The sequence below is a fragment of the Dicentrarchus labrax genome, unplaced genomic scaffold (assembly GCF_905237075.1).
Source record: "Dicentrarchus labrax unplaced genomic scaffold, dlabrax2021, whole genome shotgun sequence".
In the NCBI taxonomy this organism is placed as follows: domain Eukaryota; kingdom Metazoa; phylum Chordata; class Actinopteri; family Moronidae; genus Dicentrarchus; species Dicentrarchus labrax.
In genome coordinates, this window is record NW_026136719.1 from 19,049,624 (window position 1) to 19,067,055 (window position 17,432).

At 40.2% G+C, this 17,432-nt stretch overlaps 2 protein-coding genes across 4 annotated transcripts; one reads left to right on the top strand and one right to left on the bottom strand.

Annotated features, from left to right (window-relative positions):
* The first annotated feature begins 85 nt into the window (after nucleotides 1-85).
* mthfsd (methenyltetrahydrofolate synthetase domain containing) lies at nucleotides 86-11,476 on the top strand. Of its 3 annotated transcripts, none has more exons than XM_051380499.1 (8): nucleotides 86-218; nucleotides 4,927-5,030; nucleotides 5,635-5,748; nucleotides 6,262-6,375; nucleotides 6,473-6,563; nucleotides 7,761-7,873; nucleotides 8,231-8,356; nucleotides 9,505-11,476. In XM_051380499.1, exons 1-8 carry the CDS (start codon nucleotides 194-196, stop codon nucleotides 10,243-10,245), a joined length of 1,428 nt encoding a protein of 475 aa, XP_051236459.1. In that variant the 5' UTR covers nucleotides 86-193; the 3' UTR covers nucleotides 10,246-11,476. The 3 variants fall into 3 exon arrangements, with proteins under 3 accessions (XP_051236459.1, XP_051236458.1, XP_051236457.1); XM_051380498.1 differs by lacking the exon at nucleotides 86-218 and adding an exon at nucleotides 4,625-4,795; XM_051380497.1 differs by lacking the exons at nucleotides 86-218; nucleotides 5,635-5,748 and adding exons at nucleotides 4,625-4,795; nucleotides 5,814-5,927.
* Nucleotides 11,477-13,703: 2,227 nt separating this feature from the next.
* On the bottom strand, nucleotides 13,704-17,071 carry foxf1 (forkhead box F1). The gene is made up of 2 exons (XM_051380521.1): nucleotides 15,777-17,071; nucleotides 13,704-14,610 (listed from the first exon to the last, which is right to left on the bottom strand). The coding sequence occupies exons 1-2, from the start codon at nucleotides 16,753-16,755 to the stop codon at nucleotides 14,447-14,449; spliced, it is 1,143 nt and encodes a 380-aa protein (XP_051236481.1). The 5' UTR covers nucleotides 16,756-17,071; the 3' UTR covers nucleotides 13,704-14,446.
* Nucleotides 17,072-17,432: the final 361 nt, after the last annotated feature.

A 17,432-nucleotide genomic window follows, 5' to 3' on the forward strand; every position in this document is an offset into this window, starting at 1 on the left:
TTTTTTGTCCTCCCTTGTTCTAGATTTCCCAAACAGGTGATGCTGGTTTCTCCTCTCTCACAGTCCACCTGCCCCACTCTGCCATCAGCGCTTGTCTGAGTGCTGCACTGCCTCACTGAGCGAGTCCACCACAGAGAGGGAGGTCTGGGAACAGCGACATCACTGCAAATTTCTAAGCCACTTGGTTTAGTAAATGCAGCACTGTGAGGCTTGGCTTGGTAAGTACAGAATATACAGAGAGAGAGAGAGAGAGAGAGAGAGAGAGAGAGAGAGAGAGAGAAAGAGAAAGAGAAAGAGAGAGAGAGAGAGATCCAGGCAGAAAGAGAGAGGGAGAGAGGGAGAGAGAGAGAGAGAGAGAGAGAAAGAGAAAGGGAGGGAGGGTTGAGCTGGCAGCCTGCCCAGACGGACGGAGAGAGAATGGGGTGTCAGGGAGGTTTATGGACCACTGGAGAGGGGGGGACTCTGTGTGGGTGTGTTGTGTGTGTGTGTGTGTGTGTGTGTGTGTGTGTGTGTGTGTGTGTGTGTGTGTGTGTGCGTGTGTGCGTGTGTATGTGTGTGAATGACTATCTCTGTGTGTATATGCATGATTGCTGCATAACAATTTGTGGATACACTTAAAGTTAAACCTGAGGATGGGTCAGTTCATGTCAAATATACACAGCTCAGACAGATGATGAAAAGATATACATGGCAATCAACTTACATTTCAGTGTGGAATTCTGAAACGTCATGACATTACTTGTCTCACTTGTGATACTTGATGGAAATCTGATTCACATACCTCCCATACCTAGAAAAGCAGGAAGTGATGCTCCTTTCTGCTGAGGGGAATCTGTTGGTAGAGCTTGCCCTCTAGTGGTGGGATCTGACACCTTCAGGTAATCATGTGATTATATTGTGCCAGAAAACCACCAGAAACCAGCATCAACAGGGTGGGCTCATACCCTCCGTCTGCTTCCGTGGTTAGAGTCTATGACAAGACACAGACCAAGAAAACAAAGAGTATTTTAGGCTATTTTATAGTTAGAAAACATTACTAATTGGCTCTGAAATATATTCTATAGAGTATATAGATATAGATTCAGCAATCTTTATAAACAACAAGAGGGGAAACAAGTTTGGTCGCCCATACAGAATTAACAAATAGAAACCAGTCACACAGGTCACAGCAGACAACAAACACATGCATTATCAAATTTTGTCTTTTTATTTTGTTATTTTACATTTACAATACAAAATCACTTTTGGATCTTTTGCCGACAGTCAAAGCTGTGTACAGTATGTGGACCATTATAAAGTATTGGCATGGGATTAGGAATGATCCACAGTTAACATTTTCAGTTTGACTCAGTTTACTTCAACAAACTAGTATGATGGATCTCTTAGCTTTACAGACTTTTGATACTTTTTAAAAAAAAAATTATATATATAATATAATATAAATTGTGCCGAGAGGATGAATCCATGAATCCAGTGATTCTATGTCTTTTCCTTTAGCACCACCATAAGTTAACATTTTCGGTTTTAATGTGTCAACAACTTTTAGCCAATTTGGTAGATGTATGCCTCACAGAGATGCTAGTATGGCTGTAGTCTTGTTGTTGTAAATGTTTTCTCAATTAAAGTTCCAGAAAATTCACAATATACATATCATTAGGCTACTGTAAATGTACAGGCTGTAAATGTAAATCATTATCCATGTGTCACAGTGGATATTGTACAGAATACTGCAGAACAATACTGCATTCCCTTTTAATAAAACCACAACACTATAGCAATGTTTGTCCTTCATAGGCTGTCCTTTCCTTTTTAGAATTTAAATGTGGACTAAACTAATAGGCCTTTTTTACAAAACATTTTGACATAGTAGGAAAAGCACAGGTGTAAATGATAAGATTCATGATGGTTAAATTGCATTTAGTTGCTTCAGTTTTCATCATTAATGTTATTAAAACCTGTACTTTTCCTGCTAAAGCAAGTTAAAATGTCTGCTGTGACATATGCAGCAAGACATGTTACAATTTCAGCTTTGTTGTCTTTTTGAAAAAACATTTTTTTTGTTATACTGTACCTAAATGTAAACCTACCTGCTTTTTGTTGTAGTTTGTCTTAAGTGCGATCCAAATAAAGTAATATTATCACATGTTTTAGTAAGTTCTAGATTGTACTGTGTAAATTAGTTAAATTAATTTTTTTATCCAGTTGTGTGACAGTTATTTGGTGTTATTGTTACAAAAATCCTCATAAATAAGAATAATGTTTTTTTTCCCCTCTTCCCTTATAGCTGCTTGTATAGAAGAATATTAAGTAAACGAGCACTCTACTAGGTAAATACTCGTTCTTGTTCTCCAAGTTCTGTAATTAACTAAATATTTCAGACCATCTGCAACTACTTCAAAACTGCCACAAACACAACCATCCACTAAAGTTTCACTGCAAAGTCCTGACCAGTATGGTTGCAGGAAACATGACTCAAGCACCATGAGGTCTCATATGCAGAGGTTTAATGTGGTGAGTTCAGGGAGGCAAAGTACACTGTGTAGATATTGGTTTCTTTTATGGGACTTTGGGGATGCAGTGTCCAGATTATACAAACATAGTGGTGTAAATATGGATAGCTAATACGGCCTAAGGCCTCAGTCCAAGATGGCTGAAAATATACAGAGTGGGTGGACACGTATAATAATTCTGTGCAGTTCAATAACTAAACAGCACATGACACCTAAAAGCCTGCAGCTGGTGCTCCAAGAAGAGACAGAAATGTGTGTATGTGCATATGTAAGATCTTGGTGACCCTGATAAATAGAAACTATCTTGAATCTAATAAAAACTCAGCAAAAAAACAGTATTGACATAACAGAGTTTCAGCAGAGGCGCTGTGCAGCTGTTATGGGCCTTGAGTGGCATTGCTATGTTTCCAACCACTGTGCTCCTCCTTTCCCCGTCAGTTTCATTTGTCTAACTGACACTTTTAAACAAAAGGACCACACAAGTGAGGTACTGAACACATCTGGTGAAGGAATTTTTAAAATGTAGTTTCTAAATGTAATAAATTAATATGTTTATACTGGTAATTGATGTTGTGTGCTTGGAGGTGATATACCTCAATATCAAATCATTTATAATGACTACAAGTGCAGCTGTACTGTAACATTTTCTTTGCTTTCACTGTAAAGTTGCCACTGACAAGCCTGAAGAACAATAACTTCACATGATGAGTAAATAACAAAGGACGCACAATGGCTGGGGGCCAGATTTTAAAAGCTTATGCGCAGCACCACCTCTTTATTACATTTTCAGACCCCATTTTACATGCTACCATGTATGGAGACTGTATCCTCTCCCCTGGGGCTCCTCAGAGCCCAGTCCTGTTGCCCTTCATCTAAACATTAGATCACTTGGCTGTAATTATATCACACAAATTCTCTCTTCATCAAAAGTCATGCTGAGCATCTTCACCTTATTGCATGATTTGGTCAATTACATTGTCTTTCAAAGGCTGATCGCCTGATTTTTCTGCACACACATTTACAAATATATTATAATTGCTTTCTTTTCATTGCAGCCGCCCCCTCGGGTGCTCCTATGTTTGAAAAACAGGGTGGATGCTAATTCTAATACTGACAACGCTGTTTCACCATACAACTTTCTGCATACTGGTGCCCTTTCTATTTTTTTCGCCCCTGTCCCTTAAACAGTCTGAGTCTGCCACTGCACCTACCTACAATTATAGTGTCATTCAATATCAGCAGCTGTCATGCAAGACCAACATAGAACCACAGTATCATCCTGCTGGTTTGTACTCCACAGTAGATACTAAAATTGGTCCCTTCCTCACCAGTTCATCTTCATTCTGGACAGTGCAAATATATGTAGTTGGGCACCGGAAGTATTTGCATTAACCCTCTCAAGAATGCTTCATAAAACCGTCTTCAACGTTCCCATGTCATCCCCTATAACCCAATCACTAGCTGGTTGGGGCTGCCTGAATTGAACACAAAACCTTGCACATGATACATGACACATGCCTACTTAATCTTAGTTTTAAACCAGTTTGACCTGCACAGTGCCAGATATGATTGTTACAGAGCAGCTTCAAAAGACTATCATAAATTGGTAGCTGCTTTGAAAAATAAAAACATCTGCTTGTGTTTAACGTGTGCATTTAAAATTTCTGTGTGACTTATGTTGGTAATGGGAATTTATCAGGTTTCAGAAAAAGCATTCAAATCCTTTGTTTAAGTAGAAATAGCAAGGTTCAAACATGCTGCAAGTAATTGGTCCTGCATTCACAAATGTACCTTAGTATGATTGTGTTAGCAGCAAATTACCTGAAGATGATGATACATTTACTCGCATGGATCTTTTTTTTTTAATCACAATAATCATGTGTGTCTTTTTGTATTGTCTTATCGCTTTTTCATGTCTGATCTAAAACAATTTGGATTGCCTTGTTTTTAAAAAGGTGCTTATATCCAATATATATAATAAATACTCACCTAAAGTACAAGTATTTTGAAAACTGCAGCGTTTAGTTGAAGATATTTCCCTTTACTTTGGTTCCCTGGCAGTTTTAGGCCTTATACAATGTGACGCTTCCGGTTTCTCGTTTGGTTAAGATTGACCTTCCTGTGCCGCCGTAGCACTGATAAACACTGACAAACAGCTGTTCCGTTAGTGTTATGTTACAGAGCTCACGTGTGAGATTTGACTGCGTGTAGTAACCGAGTTTTGAAGCAGAGACTAATTTCCACCACCAATAACACAATGGAGTCCGTTATAGTGATAAAACCTGGTAGGTTAAATGTTCGCGACGCTTGTTTTGTTGTTAAAAATGAATGTCGATGAATGTGCGTTTGTAAATGTTTGGCTAATGTCGCTGCGCCTCGCTGCGCCTCAAATCCCTTTTTTCTGTTTTCTGTCCAGGGGCGTCGAAATGGGACATTCGTCAGAAAGTTTGGGACTACATCGAGGACAATAATCTGGCCAACTTCCCAAGGCCTGTTCACAACAGAATCCCAAACTTCAAGGCAGGTTAAAGCAATTTTACCTGAGTGAGCAGCACAGTGTTGCTATGTAGTTGTTGACCTACATTAAACACTCAGTTCAACTGTACACGAATATTTACACTGTCGACATTGTAGTAAGGTTCCTGAGTTGTCCGCTCTTTTCATTCATTACGTCGTATTCATACAGGGTGGTCTACTGGCTCTGGCATGTTCACAGACAGACATGAGTACAAACAAGACAATAAAACACACATTTGACACACCGATCTATTTATATTTATAATAAGGCAAACTAGAAAAGTACAGTTAATGGAGGACTTGATTCATACTTTTAAATCAGCAGAAGTCAGACGATCGACTTTAATATTTAATATTTCCATTTTCCATTAAGCAAAAGCTAACTTTTATAATTAAAGCTATAATTATAAACCTTATATAATATTTACGGGTATGTAAATTATCACAGTAAACTAAACTGTTTCTACTAATTAACAGAGATGACAAACTACACACACGTTTCAGGTTTGCACGACAGCTCTTGACCGATGTTCTTGGATTTTGAATGACTAATGGTTGTCCTGTCTGTGCGTTTTTTTGCTTTTGCTGCTTTTTACTTAATGGACAGGGTGCAATTCAAGCATGCAACAGGCTTGTAGACCTGCAGGAGTTCAAGTCCAGCCAGACAGTCAAAGTAAACCCAGACAGACCCCAGCAGCAGGCACGCTTTGTCACTCTGGAAGTAAGTTGGGGAACCCCCCCCAAAAACAATGATCAGCCCTAATGCCTTCCTCTCCTTTCAAGCAGGGTGCTTTCACAGCCTGTGCCAGGGTGTCTGAGCTGCAGGTGTTCACCCAGACAGCTGAGGTGAAGGTGGATCCTGATAAACCCCTGGAGGGTGCCCGGCTGGCAGTGCTACAGGTAGCACTGAACAGTGGGAGAGAGTGCCTCAGGCTGTAATACAGAAATGCATTTACTGTTTTATCTGCTGTGTAACCATGTAAATCTGAGACTACATTTACGATTTTAATTAGAAATTGTGATAGAAATTTTAGGCAAATTATTTCAGAAGATAACACATCCTCTATTAGACCCCCGAACTTCTTAAATAAGATTATAAGTTTCTTTATTACATCTTCATTTTAAGGCACATCAGTGCTTTTTGATTTATGTAATATATTTGCTATTCTCATCATCGTTTCTTCCAATCCAGTGTTAATCTGCAATCATGTTAAGTCACTAAATGTCTTCACAGGCGCAGAAAACTTTATTGGTCCCAACTCCTCGTCTTCGTACTGGTCTTTTCAATAATATTACTCCTCCCCCGGGAGCCAGCAAGGAACAGCTACGCATCTGCTCCTCCTCTCAGGTTTCAACTTGCTGATTTTACTCAGTTTTGCCCAGAATTTCATTATTTTTCATAAACCTCCAAACATTTAACTTATTCCTATTTTTTCTTCCTTCAGGGTGTGAAAGATTTCAGTGTGCCAGTTGGCCTGGATGCGAAGGTGAAGGTAGACCTGGTGGTGGTTGGCTCTGTGGCGGTGTCAGAGAAAGGTAACTGTTAGTTGGCGAATCCACCAGTGATTCACTGTGTTGCCATACCAATTAAACTAAATATTGGGGGCCCAAAAACATTGCGAATTTTCCCCTTGAACAGATGATTAATTGGTAAATAAAATATGCCTAAAAAATGGATCTATTTATTTATGTAGCTTTATAGTGTTACATTAAGAGTGCTGTGAGCCAAGGACCAATTTCACTGTACGGACAGTAAGATATATCAAATCTAACAAAAAACAGATTAAAACACACTTCTCACCCATAAATAAACAGTAGTTAGTCACGTGTGTGGCCTGTGTTTTTGCTTATTTAGAAAACAACTGGTAAGACACTATGAGCAACAAAATCATCAGTAAGTTACTCGATCCTACTGTATTGTGCATTATAATGAACATCACATTGTGTAGCAAAAAGTGACTCCGGGACCAAAGACTCAAAGTCTGTCATTAGATACGGACTCTGCTAAACCAGTACTTTTTAGAAATTACATCCTATGAGGGTTGTTAATTACACTGTGGAAAATGACAGGAGACTAAAATGACTTGTCATGTGACAAAGGTCATATTAAATATTGTGTTGTGATCAATGCGTGGGTTTCCAGCCCACGGAGGCACCAAGACACTCTGTTAGGGAGATCTGATGAAGAACAGAAATGAGAGCGGGGGCAGATGTGCATAATCAGATCCATTTCGCTCTTTGTGGGTTCTGCTGTGTTCTGCCCTCCATGTAAAGTGTCCCATCACTCACAATGCATTTTGATCCTCATTTTCAAAATGCCTGTGATAAGTGATGCAGTGCTGCGGTGAAACAGACATGTTTACCATAATGCATACATTTCCAAATGGCTCTAAGTGTACAGCGCCACATGGTTCTCATAAAGAGTTTGTTGCTCTGGGCTCGTCCATGTTCCCACTAGTTTACATTTAATTAAGTTATTTTTATGAATTGTTATAGCTGCCCTCAACGTATATGTCGGTGTGTTATAATTCAGTGCAGTTTTTAGATTGAGATCCTCTGTTTTTTGGGGTATATTTTAAAATGCTGAATGTGATGCAGATGCTGGTTATTCCTGGGATCTGTGACACCGTCCGAGTAAGAAAATGCTGCATCAGAGATTGAGAGTTATTTTCTGTGTCACATGATGCATAACCTGCCTTTAAAAGTTCTCATGGCTCCTCTTTTCTCACGTAGGCTTTCGGATTGGAAAAGGAGAGGGCTTTGCTGACATGGAGTATGGCATGATGGCCTCAATGGGAGCTGTGAATGACTCTACTGTGGTGGTTACTGTTGTGCACGACTGCCAGGTTAGTTTACCTATCCTATCATCCTGTTCTCAGAGAATGTGTGAGTGAACTTTCACTGAAGCTATGTGCACTTTGATTCACTAGATTAACACCATAGCATTATGTCTTACCAAGGGTTACTTGCTATATCCAGTGGTAAGCTAAAATCATTAGATTAAAAACAGCTCATAAGGTTATGAAAACATAACGATTCCTATATTAATTCGATTATACAGTAATGAAAACATACCTATGAATATTATATTCCTAAATGTTACACACTGGGTCATCTCAAAATTGTTTTTTAAAAATCCTGTTGATCAAACATGATTAATGACTTGTTGTTTGGGTGCTAATTGTGGTATTTTGTCTTTTCAGGTGGTGGACATTCCAGAGGAGTTAATAGAAAGTCATGATGTGACTGTGGACTACATCCTCACACCCACCAGAGTTATTAAAACAGACTGCAAGCACCCTAAACCACAGGGAATCATCTGGACTAAGGTAAAATAAAATAACTTTTTTTTAAAGTGTGTATTATTTATAAAGTCTGTGTACAGCTGTAGGAATAGCTGTGCTGTAACATTTTAGCTGTAGCCTGGTTCTTGCACACTTAATCTGACTACAAATCTTTATGGCAGTTTAACTGGAACAGGTATAAACTTACTGTACAGAGGGTCTCTCCTGAGCCCCCAACAAAATGTTTAGCCTCTCTGCTTAGTGACACTGCCCTCTAGTGGACTTTTAATGACACCGCACCTCATCAGAGGACATTCATTCTGCTTCTGCTGTAATTGTCACAGTATTAGTCTTTTTGTCTTATTTTCAGTTAATTTCTGTTAATAAGTAATAATAAAATGATTTTGTATTAAGCAGTTTTTTATATACAGTACAGTATACAAATAAATGACAAATAACTACCAGCTGTAAACACAAGATCCCAAATATTGGGGAAAAGACAGCAGACAAAACAAAAGAATTAAATAAATTTGTAAATTAAAAAAAAAAAACACATTATCTGTGTTTTAATGTGAGTCTTAACTGAGACCTTAAACTGCCCCTGATTTACTGACACTGGCAGAGAGATGTGGTGTGTTTTTCCATCTGATAATTTGTCTTTAATTAGACATGATGAGGACATTATTCTTAACGTGTGGAGGGTTTGTGTGTAACCTCTGGGTTCCTTAAGACACACTTGTAAGTAAACAGGACCCAGTGACCTCACTGGCAGGAAGGCCATGTCTGATCATCAAAGGCTCCTCTGCCCAGCCAGCTTGGCTCTGCAGGGGCAGGGGAATGACGGGTCAAACAGGCCAGTGTAAAAACAATAGCCCTGTATATCCTTTACAGGACTGGTCAGCATCAAAGGCTGCCAAGACACTTAAAGGCCCAACAAATCAAGAGAGGATTCTTTATTTTTAACTGCTTGGGAAGTGAAATGTCCTGCTCCTATAAAGATAATTAATGCTATAGCAGGGACTGTAAGCAGGATGGTATAATACTAATTAATTTGTCCACATTCACTTTGTTATTAATTGAACTCGTCATCCGTAGGTATGGTGCACTGGCTCAGAGCAGGACTATTTGTTTGCTGTGTGTGACAGTCCCTCCCCTTTCAGCCTCACTGAGCCTGTCCGGTTTTGTGTCTTCAGCTGGACACAGAAAAGCTGGAGAGGATCCCCATCCTGAAGAAGCTGCGTGCTCTGGAGGAACAGGCTGGAAAGGATGTAACACTGGGGGCGGTGCCTGTTCCAGCAGAGCCCGGTCTGCAGAGTGGTCAACCCAGAAGGCAAACCAGACGGAGGCCAAGGCAAAACACGCAGCAGGATGCTGAGGGGGAATCCAAACAGGAGAAAAGAGCAGAGTCAGAACAGAAAGCCAGACAGCGCCCAGCTCGAGTGAGGAAAGAAAGCAGGGGAGATGGCGGGGGAGGTAAAGAGGGGGAAATCAATGAGAGAGGAAAGGGAAGACGAGGACGGAACATGAAGGAGAAGGGCCCAGAGGAGGCTCTGAGTGAAGTCATGTCTCAACGTAAGCTCCCTCTCAGTGTGACCACAGTTTACCTGGGGGGTATCCCTGCTGGGCTGCGTGTTAGTGAGCTGAAAACTGCCCTCAGAGAGAGGGAGGCTGCTCCGCTGAGGCTCACCTGGCAGGGAGCTCAACACAGGGCCTTCCTGGACTACATCGACCCTCAGGCTGCGGAGCAGGCCTTGGAGGCTCTGCAGGATCTCAGTCTGAATGGTCACAGTCTGCAGGCTGAGCTGGCCAAGAGCCAGCGGGGAGGGAGGAGGTCCGGAGACTCCAATAGGAGACCAGGAGGACCATCAGCAGCTCCAAAAACTAAACCACCACCAGAAACTAAGAGTGACAGCAATGAAATGACTGAGCAGTAATAGCAACAGGCAATACGCTAAATGACGTTAAATTCCTTAAGGAGAGTTTTGTTTGTTTGTTTTTAATATATATTACCTCTAAAGTGACTGCTAAGGCTAATGAGCTTAACAAAATATTGCAAATATGCAATGGCTGAATCCCAGCATCATAAAACATTTCACTGGAAAAGTGATTTGTACATATCATTTCTCTATACTTAACCACATCTATGTGCCTTGTTTATTCACACACACCTGCTGGTCTGTGTGTCCTGAGAGCCTTCATTCTTTGAAGGCATTTTTTGAGAACTTCTTTGAGAAAAATGTAGACTTTTATTAAAATATAAGTGTTGAGTAAATTTAAAAAATAAGTGTTCAGTACTCCACCAAGAAACTCATTTTTTTAGACCTGTGTGTCTGCTTGTCAGTTATCTCAAAAACATCAAAAACTAAGGCCATGGGCCAAAGAGCTGTTTTTGTTACAGATAGCACCACCATGTGGTCATTTAATCAGCTCGTACAATCCTGATGAGTCCTGAGCCATTAAGCCTAGTAGAACAATAAATAATATTATATAAATTATAAATTCCTTGCTCTAACATTTATGTATCCACATAACCTAGGCCAAACAGACCCTTTTTTTTTTTTTTTTTTTTACAAAACATTTTTCATCACTTCACAAAAAATATTAAAAAAAAATTTACCCTTAAAAACATTATTAGTCTATTCCATTGCCAAATTGTGAAAAAGATACGACATAAATTATGAGCAGTTTCAACCAAATTTGGAAGACGTGAACATATTCCCAATTGTTAGGCTATTTTGAATACAGACGACGTCGTGATGATCCTGACTCAGTTGAAAATTTGCACAATACGTCCTTGCACATAACCCAGGAAGGTATTTTCTAAAAATTAACGCGATTGATTATCAGTGTGTTTTGACTAAGATCTGGATTTATTTTATTTATATTTATTTATTTAAAAACAACATATTTATAGGTTTGTGCAACCTCATTGGAGCTTTGCTTTTTGATTTCTTAGGTTCATTTTTTTTCAGAATATTTTGAAAATAGACATTGTACCTCCTTATTGATGAAACCATGTATTCTGTCTGGTTGAGTCAGGTGATATGAGGCCAGCCTCACTATTTAACGGATAAGATTTGCTACCGTGCCTGAAAAAAGTCTTGCAGTGTTAAAGCATCTGTTTGTAAAATGTTATAATGTTCTCTACTAAAACGTTTGACTGTACTGGTTATGGCGTAGTGTATTATTATTATTATTTTTAAACAAAACTGAATTGAACAAATATATGAGGGATCTTCACACCATTTTTCAGCATTTAAAAAATTACCCTGATTTAGCTTTTTGGAAACTGCAAACTTTGGAAAAAAGTCCAACTCATACTGTTGTAGTCTAGTTGTGGCAAAGCCTGATACCCCTCAAACTATCCTCACTAATAAAACAGATTGTTCTGCTGAAGAGACAGTAATTAAAGGACAAAAGTTATACTTCATACTTCATATTTTACAAAACTTGAAGAGCTTATAGATCAGACAAATCTGTCTGTTGTAATACCGGTTAGTTTTCAAAGCAAACAAGAGATTGACCCACACTGAAATAGATTCATACACCACTCATCCAGATTTAAGCACCCAATAACCTGCATCTTGTGCCCGATAATGTTCTGTGTTTCTGCACCGACTATTACCTGGTAACTGATTACTCTGTGTGTCAGTGTGCACTACCAGACAAGTGTCCTGTTTTCACTGAAGTCTTTATTGTATTGAGACACAAGCACACAGCATGTCTGTCTGCACAGAGCAGGCCTCTGGCTTTTTATGGAGCTGTCATCCAGGCCTGGCGAGGGAACAGCTGTGGAGCCCCATCTCACTCCCTCAGTCCTGCTAGAGCACTGAACCTCACAAAATGTCATCAGTTTATTAATGTGCTGTTCTTATCCCTGTGCTCAGTGGCATTTTACTTGGGTTCAGTTGGTGGTCATGTTGTGAGATTTCAAAGCTACACAAGTATTAAAACACAGCGTGTTTACGGTCTGAATTACAGATCTATGTGTGCGCACACGCCTCAACACCATAACTGAACTAGAAGACATCTTAAGTTACAATTCACTCAGGAGAGGTGTGCATTATGGAGATTGCTGTCCACCATGTTTTTGGACATTAGTAGCACCTGTTCTTATTTTCAACATCACATAATTATCTGAAACTGAAACTAAAAGAATTTCATATTCTTAGTAGCTGGTAATACTAGCAGTTATGAATTTTGCAACTGCTACTAAACAAATAATGAGTCCGATGAAGAGCATGTGCCTTTTGTAACATAAGGAGTGGCTGTAGTATTTTCATGGTGTGAGAAGACATTCACATATTAATTATTTGTGCATTTTTCATTGCATCTTATTCCTGTGCCTCTGCAATACATTTTTCTGTAATATTTTGGATGTAACAAGTGTTTTTAAGAGGACAAACTTTTGCTTTTGCCTTTTGCACATCAGCTCACATTTAATGTAAAACCCAATGACACATTTTTTCCTCTTTTGTAAATTGTTAGTTTGGGATTTTAATTTTCTTAAAGTCCATTATTTGTGTAGGTTTTCAAAAAGTTTATGTATCTTTGACCCCTGTGTTATTCGGCAGACACATCTTTTGGAGAAAATGCATTTTTTGGAGCTGCAGGTTTTCACCCTGTAACCAAACGCGGGTGAGATCTCTGCCTCTTATTTGTTACGCCTTAATTGCTGCGAACACTCTCCTTACATAGAGGGCATAATACCGTTGACTTTTAAAACCATTTATTTAAATCTATAATCAGTTAGTTGTTGTTTCGTGGAAAATCAGATTTGTTCATTTAACGTCAGTTTGCAATAACACGCATGAGCTGCTGCTGCTGCCAGGAGGACACTGGAGCAGTTTGGATATTTCTATAACCATACGTACTGCTGTAGTACTATAGTGTGGATATTATGCGTACTGTGCTTTTAAATTGTTGGCTTCACTATCACCAAATATTATGTATTGTATGTTGTACCCACAGGAAGTCAGTTTACCCTCCTTATTAGTTTAATGCATTAATTAATTATTTTTCAATATTGTGGTATTTCAGGAAAAAGCAGAACTTGCCTCACTCGTTGTGTAGGCGACTGCTAATTTTGGTTGATTGTGTAATAATGCTCACCGACTTCAGATCTACACAGGTATATGTTTGCAGTGTCCCAAAAAATGTCCCATCAATTATGGGTGTGTCATGAAATCGAAATATGTCTTGGTTTTTTTGTGTGGATTTAGGCTTAACTAGCCCAACAGATATATTTTATTTCTTACAAATGATTTGTTATAATATAGCCTAAAGATCAGCCCTCATTGATGGACCCTTGCTAATTTTCCTAACAATATATAAGTATACAGTGCTGAAAGTAATGGTCTACATATATCTAACACAAACGACATAACAGTGCTTACATTATATCCTCAATTTTCATTTTAAAACAAATAACAAGCGTTCTGACAAATATTGCCAATAAAGCATATACCTCCTTGGCCAATTCGCCTGAAATTAAAATATGTAGGCCTACAGAATAAATAAAAAGCTGCGCTTATAGGCTATTCAAAAAGTGCCTTCATCATTTTTACACAGTATATATGGACATATATATACAATGTCCATAATTGTTCATTTTGAAATTCAACGCTGGTATGAAAGTCCAAATAAAAAAAAAAGAGCGTCAGTCTAATTTGTCAAAGAAAAGAAAAGTAAAAATTTAGAAACTTAGACGTGTGCATTTTTTACATTGGCCTACTTTAACAAGAAGAATAAACATGAACAAAAGTGTGAAGTGGTAGTCATCCGCTCTGCAGGACTAAGTACCAAACAGCAGCAGGGTTTCATACAGCCAGTCTTTACCCCGCTGGTCGATGTTGATGGCATGAAAAAGTTTGTATTATTATATATTATTATTATGTGGTTGCTTTTGTGATTGGCCTGTCTCCGTGTCTTTGTCGCTGATGTGTAAAAAAAAAAAAACAGTACAGAAAAGTAGTCCGGTCTACTTGAAGCAGTGAGCACTCATCAGGGCCGGGGCAGGCCTTCTCTGTCTCTCAGTGGTTATTTACTCGGTTGTTCTCCTTTCACTTCACTCTGCTGCGTGGCTCAAGTCTGTGACACCGTCCCTCTGGTCTGCAGATTGTCCGTGTGGAGGCATCACATGACGCAGGGCTTGATGTCCTGGTAGGCGACCTGTTGGTGGTGGTAGTACGAGCCGCTGCTCGGTGAGTGCATCGCCGAGGACGTCATGGCGTTGAACGAGAAGACGAACTCCTTTCGGTCACACATGCTTGGAGACTGGGAATGGTACCGAGGAATACCTGCGTAAAGGTGATTTTAAAGAAGGATTAAAAACAGGGAAGACCTGGAATGCCACAAGGAGGTTTAATGAGACTTTGACAGTTTCTAAGAATGTTGTTTGAAGCTCAGGCTTTAACTTTTAATTAATTGTTACCACTGTAATCCATAATAGACATCTCCTATTGGAGCCTTGACTTTGGAATTTTGGATCCATTAGTAATAAAACACGTTAAAATAAATAATAATAATAATAATAATATAATTTATAATAGGCCTAATATTTGTTGTAGTAACTTGACAACTATGTTAAATTAAGTGGGAGACCCTAACCGATACTAGTGTTTTTCCACACCTCTCCAGCCATATTTTATTGTGAAAGGACGCCCTATATAGAACATTTTCTCTAAAATTAATAATTATACGCCTATTTTAGAAATAAATGATGTATTTAATTTGTACAGTCCGGATGTGGAGTTTTATTAACTCGGAAAAGGCTGCGTGTGTATATTCCTCATAGACCCGCAGTCCATTTAGCAAGCACGATTAAGATTGTCAGGAGGGAGAGGCGGGCTTGCAGGGCTAATTGACAGTGGCCCTCTCGCACGCCAGTCCCGGAGGACTCGGGGCCTCAGGGCAAGGCAGGCTGGTCCTAACCGCGCTTATTTTTTCTTGCCCGGTGATTGGCACGGCTCTAAACTGACTCTCCTTACTTTTTGTATTTTTTTTTATCATTTCCAGAAACTATATCTGGGCTTTATTTTGTATTCTGTTTAATTGAGAGCAGCAGGACAGTGAGCAAGCGTAATTTGCGTGGGAGAATATGCGTGTTTTTTTCTTTTTTTTGTTGCATCATTTTCCTCAATGGCCTTGATTTGATTTCTTCCACTATGTGCAATGGAGATACGCTTGTGTTTAGTTACTGAGAAATAAATACAGCGATATTCAAATGAGGTAATGTGAGGCTGCTCAATATTTCCATGAGGTCCACGTTTGGCATAAAACCACACACATCTGTGAACCACCAGGCTTGACCCTGTGTAGAAAATATTATTTACACCATGTAGAAATGAAATGGTTTGTTCTTTGTATTCCTGTATCATCCTATAATTTAACTTTTTTTTCCCTCCACAAAATCCGCTGCAGTTTTTAGATGAAGTTAAAGGTGAAATATTACCATTGAGCTTACCTTGTAAATCTGTAGTACTGTGCCCATTCTGGTGCAGGTAAGATTGGTCTAGTGAATGTGTGGGCAAGCTTGGCTGCAGCGGGTTTGCCCCTGGATTACAGGGAGACAGAGGCTGCTGCTTTATGTAGGAGGCCCCGTTATTGAGCGAGGCCGAGGGTGCAGGAGCCCACGCCGAGGCTGAGCTCGAGTAGACGGGGTGAGGCTCCATGACTCCCCCGCTGGTGAGCAGAGGAGAGGCGGAATTGTCGTGGTGGGGATAATCACTCCCAGTGGATCCTGTACAACTTCCCATGTAGGAATGTCCACTGTTGGTCGACAAGTGTGACATGGTGTGCCCGGACAGACCCATCCCCTCCATGTTACCTGCCAAGTGTCCATTCATCATCCCAATCCCGCTGTCCAGAGACAAGCTGTTGGGCGGACAGGATAGGCCCCCGCCGCTCCCCTGGAAGTTGTAGGACTCGGGGATGTGGTTGAATCCCAGGCCGTTCATCATGCTGTACATGGGCTTCAGCGCCTGGCATTTGCGCCTAAAACCCCTGGGTCTCCTTCTGAAGGAGCCTTCCTCGAACATAAACTCACTAGCCGGGTCGATAGTCCAGTAGTGGCCCTTCCCTGGCCGGCCGAGGCCCTTGGGCAGCTTTATGAAGCACTCGTTCAGGGACAAGTTGTGACGCACGGAGTTCTTCCATCCCTGGTATGAGCCCCTGAAAAACGGGAAGCGGCTCTGTAAGAACTGGTATATTTCACTGAGAGTCAGGCGCTTCGTTGGAGAGCTCTGGATAGCCATGACTATTAAAGCTATGTATGAATACGGGGGTTTCTCTGGTCTGCGGATCCCTGCGTTTGTCTTTTTGGTTTTCGTTGTGGAGGAGGCGGTTTCCATCACCGCCGTCTGTCCGTGCGGCTTCTCCGGAGCAGACATCGGGCTGCTCTGAGCAGGAGTCTGCGCTGGGGGCTGCTGGACCTCTGCCGTCATGAGTTAAATTTAATCTTCGAGATGACAAAACGAAGGTCGATTTCCACCTTTCCGCCTATAAACACTACAAAGCTGAATACGAATTCGCTGACATAAAAAAAGCAAAAAAAAAAAAAAAAAAAAAGTAGGCAAACTGGAGACAAACTTAACGCACGAGCCAAAGACGAGACTGTCTTCTTCCTTTCGATTCAGTCCTGCAGCAGTCTGAAGCCGAACCGCCTTGTACGCAATGTCCGAATAGGATGAGGAGCAGAACAGGAGCCGCTTTCCACTTCAGTTGGTGTGTTGTCGTGCGTCCGAGGAGCTCACTTTTTACTTATCTGTTGCCATCAGCGCATTGGAAGCTGGATGTCTTGGCCATCCTAATGTTGGGACCCGCCCAGTTCCCTCCTACTCCAGTGGTGGGCTGCAAGCATGCACATCTGTGTGCGTTCATTTTCAGCGAAATGTTTTTTTCCCCTTCCTTACACTGAAATAGGGAATGTATCTCCCATACAGCCTGTAATAACCTATATGCTGTTATATGCTGAAATGGCTTCAAATGGCTTATAATACTCTAGACCTATATAACATGACCACATAGTGATAGTTACTACACTGAATATGGCCTTTAGATACATATTTTGCTTGCCTCGTTAACTAATATGACTTTATTTTATTTTGATTCTTATTTTTAA

Coding starts and splice junctions, on each gene's coding strand:
- mthfsd (XM_051380498.1), top strand. CDS start 4,768: ATGGAGTCCGTTATAGTGATAAAACCTG. Junction 6,376..6,472: donor GCATCTGCTCCTCCTCTCAG/GTTTCAACTTGC, acceptor TTCTTCCTTCAG/GGTGTGAAAGATTTCAGTGT. Junction 7,874..8,230: donor CTGTTGTGCACGACTGCCAG/GTTAGTTTACCT, acceptor TTGTCTTTTCAG/GTGGTGGACATTCCAGAGGA.
- foxf1 (XM_051380521.1), bottom strand. CDS start 16,755: ATGACGGCAGAGGTCCAGCAGCCCCCAGCGCAGACTCCTGCTCAGAGC. Junction 14,611..15,776: donor CAGTACTACAGATTTACAAG/GTAAGCTCAATG, acceptor ACCTTTACGCAG/GTATTCCTCGGTACCATTCC.